Below are 22,979 nucleotides of genomic sequence, written 5' to 3' on the forward strand. Positions count from 1 at the left end.
ATTTGAAGAGACCGTTGGGGTAGCGTGTCACTGATGTTGAGTATTGCCAGCTACTTCTCTGGGATAGCTTGGTTGTTATCCCATTTAAAGTCCAAGAGAATGTCCACAGACATCGAGATTCCTTTCTAGCCTGTGGACTATTATTTTCTTATTGAGGACTATGAAAACTGTTAGCTACAAATCCCACTGAGACCTGCTTCTTTGTGAATACCCGGAGCACTGTCTTGCTGTTGGGGCTTGGGGGAGAGTTGGGCAGGATGGCCCAAATACATCCAGTGCTTTAGGTGTATAGTATTGCTTGTACACCCTGCTTTATTCAAAAGTCTCTAGAAGGTGTTTAAGTTAGTATCTTTTAACTATGGGCATACCTTGGAGATATTGTGGGTTTGGTTGCAGACCAATAAGGTAAGTTAAATTTTCAGTTTCCCAGTGCATATAAAGTTATATTATACTGTAGCCTATTAAATGTACAGTAGCTTTATGTTTGAAGAAACAGTGTACATGCTTTAACTAAAAAATACTGTATTGCTAAACCATGTTGACCATCATCTGAGCTTTAAGGGAGTCATAATCTTTTTGCTCCTGGAGGGTCTTGCCTCGATGTTGATGCCTGCTGACCAAGCAGGGTGGTGACTGCTGAAGGTTGGGGCGGCCGTGGCAATTTCTAAGACAACAGTGAAGTTTACTGCATCAGTTGCCTCTTCCCTTTGTGAACAATTTCTCTGTAGCATGTGATGCTCCTTCATAGCATTTTACCTACAGCAGAACTTCCTTAAAAATTGGAGTCAATCCTCTCAAACCCTGCCCAACTAAATTTATGTGGTATTCTAAGTCCTCTGTTGTCATTTCAACAGTCTTTACAGCGGCTTTATCGGAAGTAGACTCCATCTCAAGAAACCACTTTCTGGGGCTCCTGGGTGGCTCAGTCGGTTAAGCGTCTGCCTTTGGCTCAGGTCATGATCTCAGGGTCCTGGGATCGAGCCCCACATTGGGGTCCCTGCTCTGCGGGAAGCCTGCTTCTCCCTCTGCCCCTCCCCCTGCTTGTGCTCTCTCTCTCTCTCTATCACTCACTTTCAAATAAATAAAATCTTTAAAAAAAAAAAAGAAAGAAACCACTTTTTGGGAAGCAGTTCCGCATCCACTAAAATTCAATCAGGAGATCGCAGCAATTCAGTTACATCTTCAGGCTCCACTACTAATTCTAGTTCTCTTGGGATGTCCACCACATCTGCAGTTTCTTCCTCCATGGGAGTCTTGAGCCTCTCTGAGTCTTCCATGAGGGTTGAAATTGACTTCTTCCAAACCCCTGGGAATATTGATGTTTTGCCCCTCTTCTCATGAATCATGAATGCTCTTAATGGCATCTAGAATGGTGAACCCGTTCCAGGGATTTTAAATTCACTTTTCCCAGACCCATCAGAGGAAGCCCTGTGACAACTAGAGCCTTATGAAACGTCTTTCTTAAATAAGACTTGAAGGTTGAAAGTTGAAATGACTCCTTGATCCATTGACTGCAGAATGGATATTGCGTTAGCAGGCATGAAAACAATATTAACACTGTTGAACATCTCCATCAGAGTTCTTGGGTGGCAAGGTGCATTGTCAATTAGCAATAATTTTTTTTTTAAAGATTTTATTTATTTGAGAGAGAGAGAGAGTAGAGAGAGAGGAACAGAGGGAGATGGACAAGCAGATTCTGTGCTGAGCTCAGAGCCTGATATGGGGCTCGAACTCATGACCCTGAGATCATGACCTGAGCTGAAATCAAGAGTCAATTGCCTAACTGACTGAGCCACCCCGGCACCCCAATGAGCAGTAATATTTTGAAAGGAATTTTTTTCCTTTCAGAAGAGTAGGTCTCAAGAGTCGGCTTAAAATATTCAGTAAACCATGTTGTAAACAGATGTGCTGTCCTGCAGGCTTCGTTGTTCATCTCTAGAGCACAGGAAGAGTAGATTTAGCATAATTCCTAAAGGCCCTGGGATTTATGCAATGGTCAATGAGCACTGGCTTCAACTAAAAGTCATTAGCTTCATCAGCCTACAACAAGAGAGCCAGGCTGTCCTTTGGAGCTTTGCAGCCAGGCACTGACTTCTCTCTGGCTATGAAAGTCCTAGATGGCATCTTCTTCCAGTATAAGGCTGTTTCATCTACATGGAAGATCTGTTGTTTAGTTTAGCCACCTTCATTAATTTTCTTAGCTAGATCTTCTGGATCTGGGGAAAAAAATGTTCTGGATGGGGAATAACAAGTACAAGGGCCCTGCAGTGGGAGCAGGGCTAGGGGAATGGTTAGGAGGCCGGTGTGCACAGAGCACAGAGAGGGCAGAGTAGGAGCTGAGGTGGGGTTGCTAAGGCCTTGTGGGCCACTGTAAGGACTTGGGCTTATTCAAGGTAGAACAAGGGTTTTGAGCATTTCAATAAATGGGGTGTGGAAACAGATCTGAGAATTTTATCTGCAGACAGCATCACACTTCATTGGATCTGTGTAGAACTCAGAAGGATGCATTTGTGGAGTCAGCATAAGTGGTAAGTTCCCCACCTTTTAAACACATAGTCTTGGGGATAAAATGTCCATTAACAGAGATTAGGTTAAATGCTGTGCAGCGCATTGATCTAATAGAGGAGGCATGGCGTTGGGCGAGTTCTGGATCTGCCAAGTGGTTAAGATAAATGGAGAGAGGGGCTGGAGGAGGCTCTATGCTAGAGGGTAAGTGTGATGAACTGACCATAGAGTCTAGGTCGGGTGAGATGACCGAAGACGTGGGAGGACAGGGAGGCTGTGTGGTAGGCCCAAAGGGTAGAAGGTCCTGGCAGGTCAGAGGCTTGTTGTTGGAGCCAGGGTCCCAGTAGCAGTGAGCAGGACATACAGGAGGTGGTGGGTTGTAAAGAGTGTGCATGAGAGTCAGATGATGGAAGAGTTAGAATTATCGGCACCAGGCGAGCATTTGATAGGACCTTGGAGCGTGTGACTAAGGTGGAATGGGGGACAAGATCTTTGGGGAGGAGCGTGCAAAGAACTGAGGCCAGATTGGTGGAAGGATCATCAACATGTGTGTTGAAATCTGGGCGAATTGAGGCAGAAATCAAGAGTGACCATGAGGCAGGAGCTGAACCCATCAGTAGGTGAGGGGGAGTAGCCGAAGAACACAAGGTGATGTCAGCTGTATTGGGGGGGTAGTCGTGATGGGCCCGAGGCTTTCTGTGTGTCCATTCTTTCTCGTGCTCCTTGTCACCTAGTCTTCCCTTCTGAATTTGCCTTTTTCTTTCTTTCCTAAGTTCCTCAAGTTTCTGCTTCCCCAGTGCCTACTATCTAGCCATCTCCTCTATGAGTGCTTTGTGCCCTCACTTTAAAATTGCAATTGCCTCATTGAGTTTAAAAAAAAAAAAAAAATTGTGGTGCTGTTTTGGGCTATAATTTTCATCCTATCCACTTTGTGGCCACATTTTTTCCTGCTATGTTTTCTTCGAAGGGAGTTTGCCATTCTTTCCCATAATCGTTAGGGTCTTTTCTGTGGTTTGCTGTGTCTGTTCTTTTTCTGTTATTCAACGGAATGAGTTTGGTTTTCCCAGCAGGGGAGTCCTGCGAAGGGAGGAGTGCTGAGTCTCGCTGCTCAGGGGCTCGTTTCTCCCCGTCTTGCCCTGAGCCGCTGTTTCTTCCCCCTCTGCCTCTCAAAACCTAGTCTTGTGTGGAAGGGCCTCCCCCTCCAGTCATCATGGCCCCCATCACTCTGTTGGCCCCAAGATGCACAGCTCTCTCTTTGTAAGGCATCTGCCTGCTCTTAGGGAAAGATGGTACTTTCAGAAGTCAGCAGCCTCTGGGCCCCAAGCATGGCCCGACCCCTTCCTTCCTCCTCCCCCGGAGGGTGTCCAGTTCCTCCTCAGCCCTGCTCTTAGACCCACTCAGGGTGTGATCCTCTTCTTCTGGAAGTGAATACTTCTTGGTAACATCTTGGAGCTCTGCCTCCCTTACACCACTCGGCAGCCCCCCTTATTCCCTACCCTACCCATATGGCTTCCCACTCAGGATCTGCTCTTTTCTGTTGCTTTTGGCCACATGTATATATTTTTGAGAAGTTTTTGTTGTCCTCATTTCTCTGAAAACAAAACTTCTGTGGGTTTTCTCTCCCCCTCCCCCAACCGCTTTGTTCTCTGTGGCTTCAGGAGGGAGGAAGAGGGAAGATTCAGAAACAGACTTATACCGTGTCCCTCTAGGAAGCAGAAATCTGTTTTCAGTCCATTTTAGCGACATCTGAGGAGCAGTGTCTTGGCAGATGGAACTGATCAGAAATTAGGAGTGAGCTAACGGTTTGGAAATTGCTGCCATACAAACTGGAAGTGAACTTCGTGAATAGCTAACACTCAGGTAGAAGGAGAATGAATGGGCCATTCGGTGGATGACAGGAGGGCAGCTTGTCAAGAAGGTGGGCCAGGAGGACCAGGAAGACTGGATTGCTTGAGGGGCAGGGCTTGGCCACTGGTGAGTTCTTTGCCTGGGTTTGCTGCTCAAACAAATCACCTTCTCAAGGGGCTGCATCCACCTCCAGGCCTTCGTTATTTCTGATTCTGGACTCCCTCAGAGTAGTAGGTAAACTGAGTAGATCCATGTGATAAAATGTTAGCACTGAATATCTTTGCTAAGAGAGTTTGTAACGCTCTAGCCATCTTAGAAATCCAAACTATTGTTCATATACAGTTTTCAAATGGCTTGATATTTTTATGAACCATGCCCTCAGATTTAACTCTTTATTATCTACAATAACTTTAAAATACCCTACATTTCCACTCTGTCAATCTGTATGCCTTCCTACCTTTGAAATATCTGGGAAGAAAACCAATGAGAAATTTAAAATTAAATGTGTTCAGTGTTTGAGATCGCTTTGTGGAAGAGGCCGTGTGTGCAGTGTGCGGTGTGCTAGTTAGTTCTGGAAGAAGAACACAGGGAACCAGTAGGCTTGGCCTCTGGAGGCGCAGACCCCGTCGTGGAGTCTCAGCTCAAGACTCAACCTTTAGAAGATCCTTCATCTTGCTCTTACCCCTTTTCCTCTCTATAGTTTGCTTCAATTCTTTCACCCACAAAGAAGATAAGCCGCCTCCCCAGGTCACAAGACAGAGCATGAGATAGAGAGCATATTGAAAAAAAGCCCATAATTATTTTAGTAGCTGTCTTTCAGATTCTCTGGGGGTTTTCCTAGCTAGTACTTTTTAGAATTACAATACACTTTTTTTGGTTTTTCTTGATATATGAAATAGCCCAATTTCACTCGATTTTTTTTCTTAGCACCTTTTTGTGTTGATACTTTTTTTCAACTTGCTGATAAGATTTTTTTAATGATATATTATACTGTGCACCTTGTACTCTGTAATGAACCTAACCTAATGGCTCTAACTCGAATTATAGTAAACTTACCAGGAATAATGTCATTTCAAAATGTTTTCATATATATCATCCCCTGTAATACTCCGAACCATTCTTTAAAACAGGTAGAGGGATTGATTGATAGATGAGAAAAGAGTGGAGGCTAAAATGGAATTTGTTTCCTTTAACATTTCATTGTTTTCTAGTTCAGTTTCAATTATATCATTTGTATGTAACTGCTAGATGCTTGTGTTAGCAACAGCTAACTCCTCCCTTCTAATTATAGAATATAACTATTTTGTGTCATTTGATATTTATCATCATTTCTGCAGTTCTTTTTTTTTTTTAAGTTTTTTTATTTATTTATTTGAGAGATAGCATGAGAGGGAAGAGGGTCAGAGGGAGCTTTTTGTAACTATTGTATCAGAGATTATGAAGTTTCAGTGCGTGGTTCACATTAGTTAGCCAAGATATGTTAATAAGAATATTCTTTGGGGCCCCTGGGTGGTATGGTCAGTTAAGTGCCCGACTCTTGATTTTGGCTCAGGTCGTGATCTTAGGGTCATGAGATTGAGCCCCATGTTGGGCTCTGTGATGAGCAAGGAGCCTGCTTAAGGTTCTCTCTCTCCATCTGCCCCCCCACCCCACAGGCTCGCTCTCTTTCTAAAAAAAAAAAATAATAATAATTTTTTTTTAAGATTTTATGTATTTATTTGACACAGAGAGAGATAGCAAGAGCAGGAACACAAGCAGGGGGAGTGGGAGAGGGAGAAGCAGGCTTCCCGCCGAGAAGGGAGCCCGATGCGGGGCTCGATCCCAGGACCCTGGGATCATGACCTGAGCTGAAGGCAGATGCTTAATGACCGAGCCACCCAGGTACCCCAGAAAAGATTATTCTTTTTGTTTATTTCTGACTTTTCAGGAGAAAGACATAAACCAGTTCACACCATTAGCCCCCATTTATTGAGCTATTTCTTACAATATCTAGTACAAGGTGTTTACATACATTGTTTTCAGTTGAAATTCATAACTGAGAAAGAGGTGATTTTCTCTCCATTTGATTATTGAGGCAGTTAGAGCTTGGAGAGATTAGGTAAATTGCCAGAGGTCAGCAGCTAGGAAGAAGTGAGGTCAGGTTTCCAAGTCAGGCTGTCTGGCTCCAAGGCTGCTTGCTGGTCAGCATTATAGTTCTTCTGCCATGTGATGTGACTGACACTGAGTCAGAGTCTCAAAATCACCTGCCCAAGGGCTTTCCAACTATTATTTTGTCTTCTGTGATTGGTTATTACAATTCTGAGTTATTTTTTGAGTTGAGCAACAGAGATGTGTAGTGTTTAGAAGATAGCTGTATTTTGTTCTGTTTTTTTGGAGATAATTCTTTGAAGGCTCTATGTGCCTGGTAGGGCTGGCCCAGGTGCCCCTGCATGCTGGCCACTCTCACCGGTCAGATAGCATCCTCCCCATTACCCCAGTGAACTAGGACAGGTTGGAACATTATGTAGTCCCTGCACCAACTGCTGCCTACCTACGATTTTATGGCAAAAAAAAAAAAAAAAAAAAAAAAAATACATATATATATATATATTCTTTGCCATGAAGCCTTGTTCCCTTAAGGAATCCACTAGATGGCAGCAGAACCATGTGGAATAGAATGGGTCTTCGTTACTGAGGGTAAGAGCCAGAAGGGGACTACTTTGTTTTGGAGAAAATAATAATGCACCATTTTGGGTGTGTAGGAAATAGTGTTCTCTTTATGTTATGAAAAATGTGATGTATTCTTTAAAGTCACCTCTCTAGAAGTATAATGGTGCAAATAGTTAAAAATTGCAGGTAATGTAAAAATAATTTGTTCACTGTATTTGTTTACTGGATTTAATCCTACCTCCATGTATTAGGTGAATTTTTCTTCAAGACACTGTTTATGGTTATGTAAAGAATTTGTTCCGTTATTTTCATGTTTCATGAGTTTTTTTCTTCTTTAAAGTTAGGCATATGCCAATTAGAATTGAATATGACTATCCTATAAATTTACAATACCCCAGACTCGATAATGAAGTGAAGCCATAAAGAACCTAGCTTGGGAGAAACTAGGAATGCTTATCAGTTTTTTCACATCACCAACCTGCTTGTCATCTACCTAGAAACTTTATTTTGTCTCCCTTTCTGTAAGCTCATCTTTCCTCAGCATTTTTTAACATGGTCAACTTGGGTATGGCAAAAGATCTCATGGACCACTATTCTACTGTTGTTATCTGCCAGAAGAAAAAGAACGAGGAAGTCATGAAAAACTGGAGAGTAATAAAATAATAGAGGGGTGGCAATACAGCAGTTACTCTACAAAAATGTTCAGCCAATAGACAAGGTAACTGTAATTTTGTTTCTAAATTAAGGTGAAAAGAGCAGCAGTTGAAATAACCTATCAAGGGCGCCTGGGTGGCTCAGTCATTAAGCGTCTGCCTTCGGCTCTGGTCATGATCCCAGGGTCCTGGGATCAAGCCCCTGCATCGGGCTCCCTGCTCAGAGGGAAGCCTGCTTCTCCCTCTCCCACTCCCCCTGCTTGTGTTCCTGCTCTCCCTATCTCTCTCTCTGTCAAATACATAAATAAAATCTTTAAAAAAAAAAAAAGAACCTATAAAGCCAGCACCTGTGATGTACTTATTCTGTATTCGTTGTGAAAATTGCAGAGATTCAATTTGGTATACACGCCTGGTTGGTGAAAAATTTGCAACATTGTAATATTGTACCACATAGGCTTAGTAACATAGTGAGTATTTAATACTCTGAAGTAACACTGAGTCAGAGTTTGTGAATACAGAGTTTTAGTAATTTTTACTAATTTAGGACAGGGGTTGGCCAACTTTTTCTGTAAAGGGCCAAATAGTAAATATTTTAGGCTTTGTGGTCACATCTGGTCTCTTGCATATTCTTTTTTGTTGGTGGTGGGTTTTTTTTTTTTCTTAATTCTTTAAAAATGTAACAACCGTTTTTTAGCTGGGAGGCTCTATACAAGACAGGCCATAATTTGCTGACCCTGTTGTAAAAGGGTAACACCAGTCATGTAAAATGATGTCTCTGGAATCTTGCTAGTTCATAAGATCTGAAGAAAGGACAGGCATTTATCTCCTGATCAGTTTCAGCCAGGCTCAGGGGTCCTTGTGATCCAGGGTGGGCCATGAAACTTACAGCTCAATACGCTTGTCTGTTATTTGCTTTGGCAAACATACACCTAGATTATGAAATAATCCTTTAAAAAAGTCTGTTCCTGGGGCGCTTGGGTGGCTCAGAATGTAAAGCTCCTGCCTTCCGCTCAGGTCATGGTCCCGGGGTCCTGGGATTGAGCCCCGCATGCATCATTCTCCCTCTGCCTCTGCCTCTCCCCCTGCTTGTGCTCTCTCTGTCTTGCTCTCTCCCTCAAATGAATAAATAAAATCTTTAAAATGAATAAATAAATAGTCTGTTACTTTTAACCCTTATAGTACACTGAAAAATATTGGTTTGAAAACTCAGAAATCTACATTTTTAACCCTGGCTCTTCTACTAACTGATTTCTTGGAGAGGTCAGTTATTCTGTTTGGTTCTCAAGTTTTTTGTTTATAAAATAGGATCAAATGAATGCCGTATAATATTTCTTCTAAATTTGATTCAGTAATTTCAGATTTATGTTTTCATAGGCCCCAAGTTTAGAGCTATAGAAATTAAAGGAACACAATTGAATCAGTGTTGATACACGAAACCTCTCCTGCAGTGCCGGATACATAGTGGATGCTCAGTAAATGTTTGCTGAAGGAATGAATAGTTGAGCATACTTATCTTTCTTAACTCTATGTGTCTTTTATTTTAGAACTACATATCCTATCTTACATAAGGTTTGATCTTTCTAATGCCCTTTTGTGGTTCAGCTTTTAAAATATCCATTGAGTGTCAACCACGTGGTGGGTTCTAGAGATACAAAAATGAGTAAGACTAGCTTTTGCTTTTATAAAGAGTTTACTTTCAAGTCAGGGAGACAAGTAATTTAATTATTTCAATTTATATGCTAATATGGTATTAGAGATTTGAATCGCCAAGCTGAAGTGTCCTGTTTCTTATACTTTGAAACCATTACAAGTACCATCTCCATTTAGACTTTTTGGATTGCCCTCCAGTATTATATTATATTAAATTATATTATAGCCCCAATATTATATTATAACTCCTTATGTGAAGCATTTTTATAGCACTTAATGCTCCTGCTTCCTCTTTGAGTATATGTGCTGTGCTTTCCTTCCCTTTTTTTTTTAAGGGTAAATAGAGGAAGCCTTATTTTACTTATAGTTTCATGAAAAAGCATTCATGAAAAGCATCTACTACTCAATTAAATGCATTCCATTAGGCAATAACATAATGGGAGCATTCCTAATAAACATTCTATAAGTACTGTGTTATCAAAATAATTGTTTCAGAGTGAGAAGGTCATCAGCTAAAGTATTTCATTTGTGAGGAATTTCAGCATCTATACAATCTAAATAGCACTAACTAAATCTAGCTTTTGTTTACAACTAGCTTGTTTAAGAGTCTCCCTTTCTCTTTGTGATTGCTACTAGGCCTCTTACTGTTCATCGCCTGTATTACACTCCCAGTGGAGGTAAGCAAAATGCAGAGCCTCTTAGAACAGTTGTGTTGCTTTAACAACCAGGTTTTTTTCCTCCTAAGACTGGATCTGTGATGATCCTTCTCAGTGGTCATGATATCATAACCAAGAATATCTGGATGTAATTAAGAATTCTAGGTATTAGGTGGCCAAAAATAAATATCCGTATAGTTCATCCCTTTCCTACAGTGAACATAGTTCTTTTTTTTTTTTGGTATGTTAGCTTTTTTTAAAAAAATTCTCCTGCCTAGCATTGTGCTACTGTCTCAAACTACCAGAATTCCTCTCCCATTTCCACAAAAGGGGAAAACCAAGGTCTGTTCAGTTCTTTCATCCAGCACCAAGTCTTGAGGGTGATTTCCAGTCCATTCCTCTGTTTCAGCAGGATTGGATCACAGTACTCCTTAGCCTGTGGACCAGAGAGCACGCGTGCGTAACCACCACCACACGCCCTGTGTAAAGCAGTGGAGGATGTGGGCAGGGGCGGAGACAGATAGTTAAAACACCTAAACAGGTACCTTGGAGAATAAGGAAAAAAACATTGGACGTGCTACAGTTGCCACTGTGCAGCCGGAAACACGGCTGTGGTTCACGTTAATGATTCCCTCTCCTTTGGTAGCCATTCCATGTTCCTTTTGCCTGCATTCTACACCTTGTCTTTTTGGAATAACCTGGATTCTCAGACCTGGATCCTTGTTGCTCCTGCCTCAGTGCTCCATGATTAAAGATGGCAGCATTGGCAAGTTCTCCCTGGCTGATCTCCAGGGACGCGTTTCCACTCATCTTTCTCTCTGGGCGTGGGCACACTCTCACATCCCTTTAACAGTTACCTCCATGGAGACTATACTATCCTGGCTCCAAATGGCTGCAGGGAACCTCAGCTTCTGCTCAGTTAGAAACATGGTCGTAGCCCTCACTTGACTAGTGTCTCTAAATTTACCTTCAGGCATGGAAGAAAATTTGCAAATGGATAATTAGGTGTAAACGTGAAATCTTTCTTTTCACTTTCACCACGTAGTTCCCAAATCTAATTTTCCTTCCTGGTTCTGCGTAAAACAGCACCCTGGAGTGGTTGTTCTTTGAGAGCATAAAGATCCTCCTGCAGGATAGAGCTTTACCTTTCCCAGGATACTGTCTCCCAAGTGACACCGTAATTGAGTATAAAATGGGCCAGTAAACAGAATTTCTAGAAAGTCCAGCAGCTTCTAGATAATGGAGTACTGGCAAACCAGTGAACTCCATTGTCTTTGGAAGATCTGTCCCATTTTTTTTTCTCTGTAAAGTGGGTGTCTTCATCAGAAACTGATGTGTGGAGTACCATGATTGTGACTAATGCATGGATTAGGAAGCTGGTAGAAGCATGGGGGAAGGGAGTAGAGGAAGCACAACAAAATCCATAATCACTCTTTCAGTGAACATGAAATTCTGCCTCATTCAAGATCAAAGAAGCACAATTGTCAAGCATATCTTGTCACTGGGTGGCTGGCTAATACTCCCAAGAATGGCACCATATCACATGTTTACTTTTGGTTGCTTTTGCTACACATTGGTACATGGCATTGCCAATAACCCTGATAGTCTCAATTAAGGGGAAGTCCATGTTGGTGAGCCTGTATGTGGCTTTTATTCCTAACCATAGCTAGTTTACTATTATTGAACAAGTGCTGTAGGAGTTGGGGCAAGGGACAGGCTGACTGACATACATGGAACAAAATACAGAAAGAGATACACCACCAGGATAATATAACACCTAATCCAGCTAGTAGGCAACTCAAGTCACGTGGTTACATGGTACACCATTGTTTCCTTTTTATACAGGGCTCAGTAGCAAGACTAGAACTATTCCTCAAAAGGATAACATTGGTTGCAAAGAGAGCATGATCTTGCTTCAGGATTCTGAAGGACACCTCTCTTTGTTCCTACTGGGACTTGCAACTTTTATAGAGTATCCTGATATAGGGCACTTCTGTTGCCATTAGATCAACTGAGTCATTAAAAACAAGTACAGAGCTGCTTGTACCACCACTTGAGCTAGCTAGCTGGATAGCCTTTTCTTTTGAGGAGTTAAAGCCAGAGCAGGCAACCTTTCGGGGCATTCAGTAAAATGGGAGCAGCATAAAAAGTCTCACCAAGCACTGTTCCCCATTTGTATTTGAGACTGGAGAAAGCAGTTTGTCATTTACTTTGCTGAGGTATGTCAACAGTCCATACAGATTAACAGTCCATACAGGGAGACAGGGCCCTATATTTTCATGGAATTTATCTTCTGCCTGCTGGCATACTTGACATCCTTCCTAGGCACCTAAGAGTATATATCTGGTCACTTCTTGCTTTTCAGGGCCTAAAAGCAAATGTAAGCGGTGTACTGGACTATTGTAGTGTTCTGTAGGAGGAGACGATCAGTGTCTTTGAAAACGAAATTGGAGTACAGAGGCAGAGAGTGCGTATAACCCTGAGATAAGACTGTGAAGTCTCACTACTGTCCCACCCAACTGAATGTGACCCCTTCCCGTGTTCTCTATTTTTAAGATAGGGCAGAAAGTGTTTACCAAATCAGCAGATAAATACAAGGTGCCAGAGATTGTGATGGTCTGTTCTAGAAACAGATCACGTTTTGGAGATCATTGCAATTGGAGTTACCATCTGAATAAACTTCAAAGCTATCTTGACTATTTGTGTCTCCAGGTGGGCTAGTTAAACGAGAATAGGAGAGGCATTCCCACTCTCAGCTTGTGGTAGCATTTCTGAGCATTTCCACAGGATGCTGCTCTTGGTTTACTCTTGTTAGACTGCAGAGCCCCTAGGGGCTTCTGATTACTTCTTCCCTATAAGAGCCTTGACTCAGGGAGTTAAGGGTGAAAGCTGGACTTGCTGAGTGTGTCTGTTAAAAATGCCAGGGAGATAACCACTTGGTGGATTTAGGTTCCCACTGGGCCTATCAGAAACAGTTCTACATAATTCTTTTTAATGCTTGAACAATTTTACGTAGCATTCATATGTTAGAGTTGTTTATGCTTTTTAAGATCGATAGGCTTGTTGATCTTTTTTTGCTATTCATTTATTCAGTGAAGAATATTAAAGTCCCTCTTCTTGGCCCATTTTTACACTGACTTGTCTGACTTTTCTCAGAACTAGAAAGTTCTTCATACATTATGGATATTGCTCCTTCTTAGATATGTCTCTACCTTTTGTTTTTAAGGCTTTTGATGGTAATTGTATCTTTAGTTGCTTATTTCTCTTAAGTTGTACTATTCCGATACATGAAAGGTTATCAATGAAGTTGAATTTCTCATATGTTTATTTGCTTGTTGTAACTTTCATGATGACATCTTTTATCCTTTTTGCACTGGACTATTTTTCTGTTACCGATTTGTAGGAGTTTTCTTTTTCCTGTATTAGGGATATTAACCCCTTTGCTCATCATATGCTGGTGTTTTCTGACACACACACACATACACACACACACACACACTATTTCTATATATCTCTAATACAGATACACATTTGCGTGTAGCATTAAAAAATTATTTGTGTTGTCAGGTTTGACATATTTTCCTCCATGGTTTTTATATCATGCTTTAGATAATATTTTATCCCTCACTCCAAGATCATAAAGATAAATTTATATTTATTGTTTCATGTAGTAGTTTAATGGTTTCAACTTTTAATATTTAAAGTAATAGTTGCAGATTTATTTTGCTGTATGAGGTAAGGTAGTTTTCTATTTTAATCCCAAATGGTTAGTCAGTTTTCTTGATGTCGTTTACCGAATTATCTGTTTTTTCTCAACCTAATATGACTTTTTTAAATGACAACAACCCTCTAGAGATGAGATAAATGCTCATGCTACAGTTTGTCTTATCAACATACTTGTTTTTGGAAAATAAAAGCTTTAAACCCCTATAAGGCAGTCCAAGAAAACCTGTTGAGATTCAGAAGGAAATATATAACTAATAGCAAGCAGCCATAAGTTAAACATAGCAAACAAGATTTCTCTGCCTTACAAAAGAAAAATCTACTACCCTCCCCCAAAAGGCAACAAGAAATTCTTTTGAAGCTAGCTGAATGGTTAACAGTTGCTATATGCTATATGATTCCTTTACAGGATTTATATTTTTCAGCTTCAACTTGAAAACAGTGTCATTACATCATCCTCAATGAACCAAAGTTATCCTGCATTTGGGATACAGTCATTCTCTTGATCCCATAAATAAGTAATGACTATTTAAAAACATTTAAGCTGTATAAATAAACCACTCATTTAAAATAAAAAGAATAGGGTTGGGGTGCCTCCGTGGCTCAGTCGTTAAGCGTCTGCCTTTGGCTCAGGTCATGATCCCAGGATCCTGGGATCGAGTTCCGCATCGGGCTCCCTGCTCCGCAGGAGGCCTGCTTCTCCCTCTCCCGCTCCCCCCCTGCTTGTGTTCCCTCTCTCACTTGTCTCTCTCTGTCAAATAAGTAAAATCTTTTAAAAAAATAAAAAGAATGGGTCAGTTGGATCATTTTTCTCTAGTTCTTGGTAATGTGCAGTCCTTACTTTGAAGATGGGTATTCAGCTTCTACTTGACATTTTACTTGTCTGCACACATGCATAAAGCTATAGGACCTCCCCATTTGTGAAGACTAACCTTTTTATAAAAATTGCAGTGTTTATAGACTTTGGATTGTGAGCTTAGCCTGAAGTTTAACTCTTGACTTTTAATTTTAAATATAGTGCAGTGAACTTTTTATATACCCTTCACCTGGTTTCACCAGTCAGCATTTTTCCATTTTTGTTTTGTATCTCTCTCCAAATTCAAATTTCAAAATCATCTTCAAGTGTCTTCAGTAGCCCCACGTTTGTTTTATAGCATTTTCCCCCCTTTTTTCATTTTTTTCCTTCTGATTTAGAATCCAATCCAAAATCCTACATTGCTTTTGGGTATTTTAGTAATTTGGGTGCTTTAGTTCTTTAATTTGGAAAGCTCCCCTGCTTTGTCTTTTTTTTTTTTTTTTCCTTTTTCATGACATTGGCGTTTTTAAAAACTCAGACCGGTTGTTTTGTAGATTATCCTGCAGTCTAGATTGGTCTGTTTCTTATCCCCTCATGATTAGATTCAGGTTAAACATTTTGGGAAAAAAAAATAGATCATATTGTGACTTTCTCACTGCATCATGTCAGGAAGCTCATCATGCCAGTTTGTCTCATTGTTGCTGCTAAATTTGATTATTTATTCTGGGATGCCTGGGTGGCTCAGTCAGTTAAGCATAGGATTGACTCTTGACTTCGACTCAAGTCATGATCTCAGGGTTGTGAGATCGCGCCCTGAATCAGGCTCTATGCTGGGCATGGAACCTGCTTAAGACTCTCTCTCTCCCTTTCCCCCGCCCCACCACATGCACACACACTCTCGCTCTCTCCCTCTCTCTCTAAAATTAAAAACAAAAAAATTTGATCATTTGTGGGTTTTTTTTTTTTTAAGATTTATTTATTGGAGAGAGCAAGCACACATGCATGCATGGGGAAGGTAGAGGGAGAAAAGCAAACTCTGCACTGAGCAGGGAGCCCAACTCTGGGCTCCATCTCAGGACCCTGAGATCATGACCTGAGCTGAAATCAGGAGTCCGACGCTTAACCAGCTGAGCCACCTAAGGTGCCCTGATCATTTGTTTTAAGCAACAAATTTATCCAAGGTGAAGTTCTTTTATTAATGTCATCCATGTGGTGATAATTTCAGATTCTGTGAATGTTCTCTGGTTTCAGCATCCTCTGATGGCACTTGCCTGGATCCATTATTACATGGAAAATTTCAAATAATTGTTTCATCTTTATTATTCCTCCTTTGTTTATTAACATTTGTTCACTTTGTATTCCACTGATTCATGTAATGTTACAATTATTTTCCTCACAGTTTTTATGCCAGTAGAGTTAACTGAAGGTCCATGTGCCATTGTTGTAAATGTTCTGAGGAGCTAGAGAGGAAAATAATATTTTTGGATCATAAGTGCAGTTTCACATGTTTACATCCCCACACAATTTCCTCTTGAAAATTAATTCATTATTGTAACTAACTCGATTTAAATAAACCAGTTACCCTTCATTTTTTTCTCAATTAACATTTTCTATATTATCTCTTTGGTTTTTTTTCTAATTTTCCAATTGCCTGTATTAATTTCTAATTTAATTTCTGTTGCCCTAACATTTATGACAATTATACATTTATCTTTTCATCATAATAGCTGTGGAAATACAGAGGAGTCTGAATCAACTTGGAACGCCTCAAGATTCACCTGAATTGAGGCAACAGCTGTAAGTATTTAATAATTTAAAAAAAAAATCACTTATTGTTATGTTGCTTTGATGGTATGTAGTATTACATTTACTGGAGAAACAAGGGAAATTAATAAGATTTTTCAGCTCCTTTATTTGTACCAACCTTTTGTGTAGGTTTTTCCCTGTTCAGGGTAGGCAGATATTTTTCTTTATTTTAAAGAGCTGGCTCACTCTAGCAAAGCAGAACTTTGTTAGTTGCCTTTCTTATACTTACTGAATAGGTCGGGTTTTTTTGTTTTTTTACTTTTTTAAAAAGATTTTAGTTATTTATTTGACAGAGAGAGACACAGCGAGAGGGGGGAACACAAGCAGGGGGAGTGGGAGAGGGAGAAGCAGGCTTCCCGCCGAGCAGGGAACCCGATACAGGGCTCGATCCCAGGACCCTGGGACCATGATCTGAGCCGAAGGCAGACGCTTAACGACTGAGCCACCCAGGCTCCCCTGAATAGGTCGTTTTGATGGCTTTTGAAAGATGATATTCTAAGCTTCTCTATCTATGTGATTTACTTCCCATAGCTAGCAATTGCTTCAGTGACTAGATTTTTATTTGGTTTAGATTCCAGTCCATACTCAATATGAATTGCTATCCCTAAAAAACTTATACCCAAATCTTTGAATTTCAGAAAGCATTAGCCTTTGTTTAAGGGAAAAAAAGTTCTAGTGAAGTTCTGTAGTACATGTTTCAGGAAATTAATATGCTGTTAGAAGAACAACAGTAATACTTTGTGGTGTTACAGATTTTACAGTGTTTTTACACATTTTCTCATCTGAATCTTTCTCATCTGGAGTAAAATACATAGATCAAAACAATTATTTTCGGGGTGCCTGGGTGGCTCAGTCAGTTAGGGCCTGCCTTCAACTCAGGTTATGGTCCCAGGGTCCTGGGATCGAGCTCCGCGTTGCGCTCCCTGCTCAAGGATAATTCAGTGCCGTTACAGCCATATTTCAAGTAACATATATGTAGTAAGTGATATTCCAAACAACATTAGCTATACAAGGAAAAATTACAAAGAGGAAGAAATTAAAAGTTAGGTGATGGGAATTCATGTTTTTTATGAAGTACATTTTAAAGAATTTATAGTTACGCCTAATTTATACTGATTTTTTTTTGCAGTGGAAAGATATTGAGGTGGTAAAAAATGCCCCAAGTCTAAATATTAAACCATAAACTAAAATGGAATAGAGGGGCACCTGGGTGGCTCTGTCAAGTTAAGCTTCCGACTCTTGATTTCGGTTCAGGTCTTGAGCTCAGAGTCATTCGATCAAGCCCCAAGTTGGGCTCCCCACTCAGTGTGGAGTCTGCTTCCCTCCCCATCCTTCAGCTCCCCCTCAATTTCTGCACACTTTCTCTCTCTCTCTCAGATAAATAAATAAATCTTTAAGAAAAGCTGAAATGGAATAGAAACACATAATTATTAATAGATACAATATTTTGCTAGGGTTAGTAGTGGAGATTGTGAGTCGGTAGATATCAATAAAGTCTTCTTTTCAATTAATTAAAGAAAGTTAGCTATCTTACATTTTCTAAAGATTTTAAAAGACATATTAAAGGTAAAGTACTTGAAAAATAGATAAAAGTAGGTGGTAATTCTTCCTTATTAGTCAAATAGAGGTATCTATACTTAAAAATACTATTATACAATATCTCATTATTTTAAAGGATCCCAAGTGTGACTAATAGGTGTTTAAAATGAGAGATAATATATTTGAGAAGTACTGATGTAATTTGTAAAGCGTCACATTAATATAAACTTTTTTTTAGAGTAAAGTTCTTTAGTTAAAAATCTGACTTTTGGGGACGCCTGGGTGGCTCAGGTGGTTAAGCGTCTGCCTTCGGCTCAGGTCATGATCCCAGGGTCCTGGGATCGAGCCCCACATCAGGCTCCTTGCTCGGCGAGGAGTCTGCTTCTCCCTCTGCCTGCCGCTCCCCCTGCTTGTGCACGCACGCTCTCTCTCTCTCTCTAGCTCTATCTCTGACAAATCTTTAAAAAAAAAAATTGACTTTTTACTTTATAAGCTAGCTAGCAAGATAGATACAGATACTGGTATAATTTACTTCTTATATTGTTCTTCCTCTTTACAGAGAAATGGTGTTATTTTTTCCACAGCAAACTTGGAAAATAGTAAATGCATATTATTATTAATTACCCCTCCCGCTCCTTTTTTAAGTATCTATAAGGATATAAATGTCCAGATAGAGAAAGAGGAGAGGCTACCTATACCCCAAGCCCTGGGAATTGGATGAAGTCTCAGGCGACAACTCCTCTTCGTTTATTCAACTGACCTCCCAGTTGTGGAATGCAGACAGAAGGCTCCCACCGCCCCACCCCCATATCTAAAGCATCAGACATCCCACAGTCTGGCTTTGGCTCGAGTCATCTTCCTTTCATAATGGCTGCTGAGATTTATTTCTCAAAGCTTGGTTGCCCCATGTGAATAAAGATCTTTCCACGTAATATTTGCTCAATATTTATAAAAAAAGTAGAATTTGGAATTTTTTTTTTTCCTAAGTAGGCTCCACACCCAATATGGGGCTTGAACTCACAACCCTGAGATTTAAGAGTCCCATGTTCTACCAACAGAGCCAGCCAGGTGCCCTGAAATTTTTGTTTTCATAGAGAAAATTTAGAGCCAGTCTATAAAATAGTGATTTTTATCAAATTATTCATCAACCAGCAGAGCTGTAACTTAAAGAAATCTCTTCGTTCTTTGGATATAACATGTGTTTTCTCACTTTAGGCAACAGAAGCAGCAGTGTACTAACCAACTTGCCAAAGAAACGGATAAGTACATTAAAGAGTTTGGATCTCTGCCCACCACCCCCAGTGAACAGGTATCAAGCCTTAAGACACACTGTTGATGTATTGAATGTGAAAGAAATCACATACATTGTAGGGTCTTTGAACTGTTATGCTAGAAAGGAAATTAGGGGGGAAAATTGTATTTGAGATTAGTTCACAGAACACAAAACTATATTTAATTGCCCAGGTAGTATCCTGTGGTTCAATAAAGCAAAAATTATTTCCATGCAGTTGCCCTGACCCATAATTAAGCAAGTGCTCAGAAAATGCTTCCTGAGTAATTGTTTCCTGGCCTTCCAGAGCTGACTCCATGTGACATGCACACTCATTCAGGATGTGAGGTTTCCTAGGGGCACATATTATTTCCTTGCTTATTATTTAGCGGAAGTTATTACTTAGGTAAGAGTACAAGGTTTTATTTTCCTAAAAAGAAAACAAAAAGAACTACTTCAAAATAATCTCAAAATCATTGGCCCAGTTTTTAGGATGAAAATTTGAGGTGAGAAATCCAACATTATGAACGTTTTGCCTCAAGATGGTAAATATACATAGCATTTGAACATGTTGTTAAAATGTTATTGAGATTTAATCAGTAGGGCCCCGTAATTGGAGAGTGAGTGAGAATTTCAGAATAAAATGAAGAGCCAGCTAGTGGTGAAACAACTTTTGCGAATTCTATTGAACTTCACAGCTTGATTCTAGTAGGTTTCTCCCCCTTTCCTCTAGCGTCAAAGGAAAATACAGAAGGATCGCTTAGTGGCTGAATTCACAACATCACTGACAAACTTTCAAAAGGTCCAGAGGCAAGCTGCAGAGAAAGAGAAAGAGTTTGTTGCTCGAGTAAGAGCCAGTTCCAGAGTATCTGTAAGTATTTAACAAGGCATTATAAAGTGAATATGATGTTCCCTTGAAAGACTACATTAGCATTTTTCCAAGTCATAAGGATCTGTGACTATCTTGGCAATCAGTATTTGAATATTTATTTTCAGGTTTTTCTGCTCAATTTTAAGAAGGATGGTGGTTATGTGTTGCTGTGATTATTTTGTCCATGTCATGGAACCAAAGATTACAGATTATTATATAAAAATTTGGAAGCATTTTGTCAGAAAAGACTAGGGGTCAGATCCTGAGTGATATTCCCACATTGATTTGTACTAAAGGCTGTCACTTTCTGTCAGGGCTCATGTAGGGAACACTTTACTCCTGGGTTATATGAAGATGACGGAAATGAACAGTCAATATGTTGTGTGAATACTGAAGATGAATATAAGCCTGGAGAAAATAAAAGGAAAACTTAAAGTGGAATTTTGAGTTAATCTAATTTTAAATTCCCTTCAAAACTATTGCAAGTTGTTTCCTTGTTCCTTAAGGTTGAGGCTCCAGGACTATAGTACATTTTAATCGAGTAATATTAATTACTTGGCCCTTGAGAATATTTAATGAATTCCTTCCTTGTCAGCTTAGGATACAATTTTACTATTACTCGAAGCACTTGACCTAGAAAATGAGAACAAAAACATTTCTCTTTCTCTCCACACACACACACACACACACACACACACGTGCGTGCACATGCGTACATAAATCAGTTTAGATTATTATAAGAGAAAATGTGTTTTGGTGTTTTTTCTTTGCCCCTTCTCAATCCATTCTATTACTAAATTATTCAGGGTGGTTTTCCTGAGGACAGCTCAAAGGAAAGGAATCTTGTATCCTGGGAAAGGTAAGAAATACAAAACTTACAGATCAAAAGATAATTTTTCAAATGTATTTAATACATTACGGTCCCTGCAGCAGAATGAAAGCTTTCAGTTTATTATATCATGACTGTCCTAAGTTATTTATAAATAGAAAGCAATAAATTTGAAATTTTTTTCAAAATAATTATTTATAAAGTCTACATATATATAAAATATTCCAATATAGCAGTAATACTTTGTACAAATAATTATTTACCCAAGTAAATATGATTGACTTAATTATTATTTGATGGAGATTATTTCCTCCCGTGACGTTTAAGTCAACCAAAAAGAAATACCCAGTTGCCAAATATAGCTTCCAATAATTAAATAATAACTCTAAAAAAAAAATCAATGAAATGGAACATGAATAGTTTGATTAATATTTCTGTTATAATCTTAAAATTGAAGAATATAAATAAGTTGAAGCAATTCTCTGACTTTGAAGAAAAGATATTCTATTTCATGTTTCTTAAATAAGGAAAGAAGTCCCATTAATTTAATACCATTCCTTTTTTTTTTTTCCCATGTTCTGTTCTGTCTGTTAGCCAAGCTCAACCTCAGGTGCAGGTGCAGGATGAAGAAATTACAGAGGATGACCTCCGCCTTATTCAGGAGAGAGAATCTTCTATTAGGCAGCTTGAAGTAAGCTTGATGTGGCAGTTGGATGGCTGCTCTGTTCTCAGCGTGTTTGTCCTCAAGATGCTTAGACAATGCTGGGGGAGGGGCCTGAGAAAGAAAACTAAATATATCAGTGTGGTGGCATTTTGTGTAAATGAGAATAATTCCCTTTTTTTAAATAAATCTTGTTAGAATTCGTCCTAAAATGAGAGAACATACCTCCCTCATTTCCTACTTTTGTTTTTTATCCTGTCAGATCATCTCAGGTCCTTAGCATGGAGAAAAACTCAGTCCAGACAGGTCTGCTCAGGGAGTCTGGACGACTTCCGGAGCACATGATACACCTCAGAGCCGCATGAATAAGACTTGACAGGGGCTGTACAAGTATTTTATTTCTCTTGGTATGTTCATGACGTCAAAGAGGTCTGAAGGGTTTAGTAAGCCTTAGTTCTTATGGAACCTACCTGTTCTCTAGAAGGTTGGCTAATGGCTCACCGTAGCTACAATTTATTGAGGGTTTTTAAGCACCATGTGATAAATTCTTTGCATTATCTCATTCAGTTCTCATAAAAACCATGAAGTAGTTAACTGTGTCGTCATCATCACCATTTTATAGGTGGGAAAACTAAGACACAGGATGAATATGTAAATGGCCCCCCCCATAGACTGTTTAAACTTAACTCTAATCAGGCAAAAGAGTAGTTATCATGTATTAAAGAAAAGTAAAGTTATAACTTGTTCATCACTATCCCATTGCATAACCAAACTTATTAATGTGAGACTTAAAATTTATACCTAATGTTTTATACTTTTGTAATGTCAAATTGATGTGTAAGTTTTTACGAGGAATAAATCATAGCAATGGTATTTTATACTCTTATGAGGTAATACTGCTAGTGATAACAAAGCTATCAGATTATATCAACATAAACTCAGTGACCCAGGACGCTTCTCTGTTAATAGATTCCTGGTTTCCATGCTGCCTCGCTTGGTATTTTTAATGTCACAAACTTACCTTTAAAGAACTGGTTACAGTCATTCAAGGTTGTCTTACTTAGGGTTGCCTCTAGTCATATAGTTTCCTGATATTTCCAAAATTTATGTATTAAGCCTAGATGCATTCTCACTTGTGTCTAAGTGGTGGTTTGGGGTTTTGTTTTCTGTTTTTTGTTTTTTGTTTTTTGATTTTTCCCCTTTGTGGATTGAGGGCTGAATTTCTGATTATATTAACACGTGCCTTTTTCTCTCAGGCTGATATTATGGATATCAATGAAATATTTAAAGATTTGGGAATGATGATCCATGAACAAGGAGATGTGATAGGTAAGCCCCACTGGGGTGGGAGAAGGCACGCAGTTTACCTGCAGGAACCTCTCAAGCAAGAGTAACCCCTGTCTCTCTGGGACCCCCTGGAATTAAAAGTACAGCCTCTACCAACAGACAGAGCATCACCCTTGGCATTATCTAAACCAGACCTCATCTTTGGCTCCCACTGATTGAATCAACTGGCTTCATTT

General features: G+C 39.6%; 1 protein-coding gene across 2 annotated transcripts in view; it reads left to right on the top strand.

Annotated features, from left to right (window-relative positions):
* The window catches only part of STX7 (syntaxin 7), a 98,731-nt gene that overhangs the window by 15,968 nt on the left and 59,784 nt on the right, over positions 1-22,979 (top strand). For both annotated transcript variants that reach the window (XM_028125316.2, XM_028125315.2), the window contains exons 3-8: positions 16,208-16,277; positions 19,041-19,134; positions 19,829-19,966; positions 20,773-20,825; positions 21,390-21,486; positions 22,713-22,785. In XM_028125316.2, coding sequence (XP_027981117.1) covers positions 16,208-16,277; positions 19,041-19,134; positions 19,829-19,966; positions 20,773-20,825; positions 21,390-21,486; positions 22,713-22,785 — 525 coding nt within the window. The remainder of the gene's footprint in view (positions 1-16,207; positions 16,278-19,040; positions 19,135-19,828; positions 19,967-20,772; positions 20,826-21,389; positions 21,487-22,712; positions 22,786-22,979) is intronic.

This window comes from Eumetopias jubatus, unplaced genomic scaffold (genome assembly GCF_037043125.1).
Source record: "Eumetopias jubatus isolate StellerSeaLion01/CBP00866 unplaced genomic scaffold, mEumJub1_p1.0 scaffold_6, whole genome shotgun sequence".
NCBI classification, from domain to species: domain Eukaryota; kingdom Metazoa; phylum Chordata; class Mammalia; order Carnivora; family Otariidae; genus Eumetopias; species Eumetopias jubatus.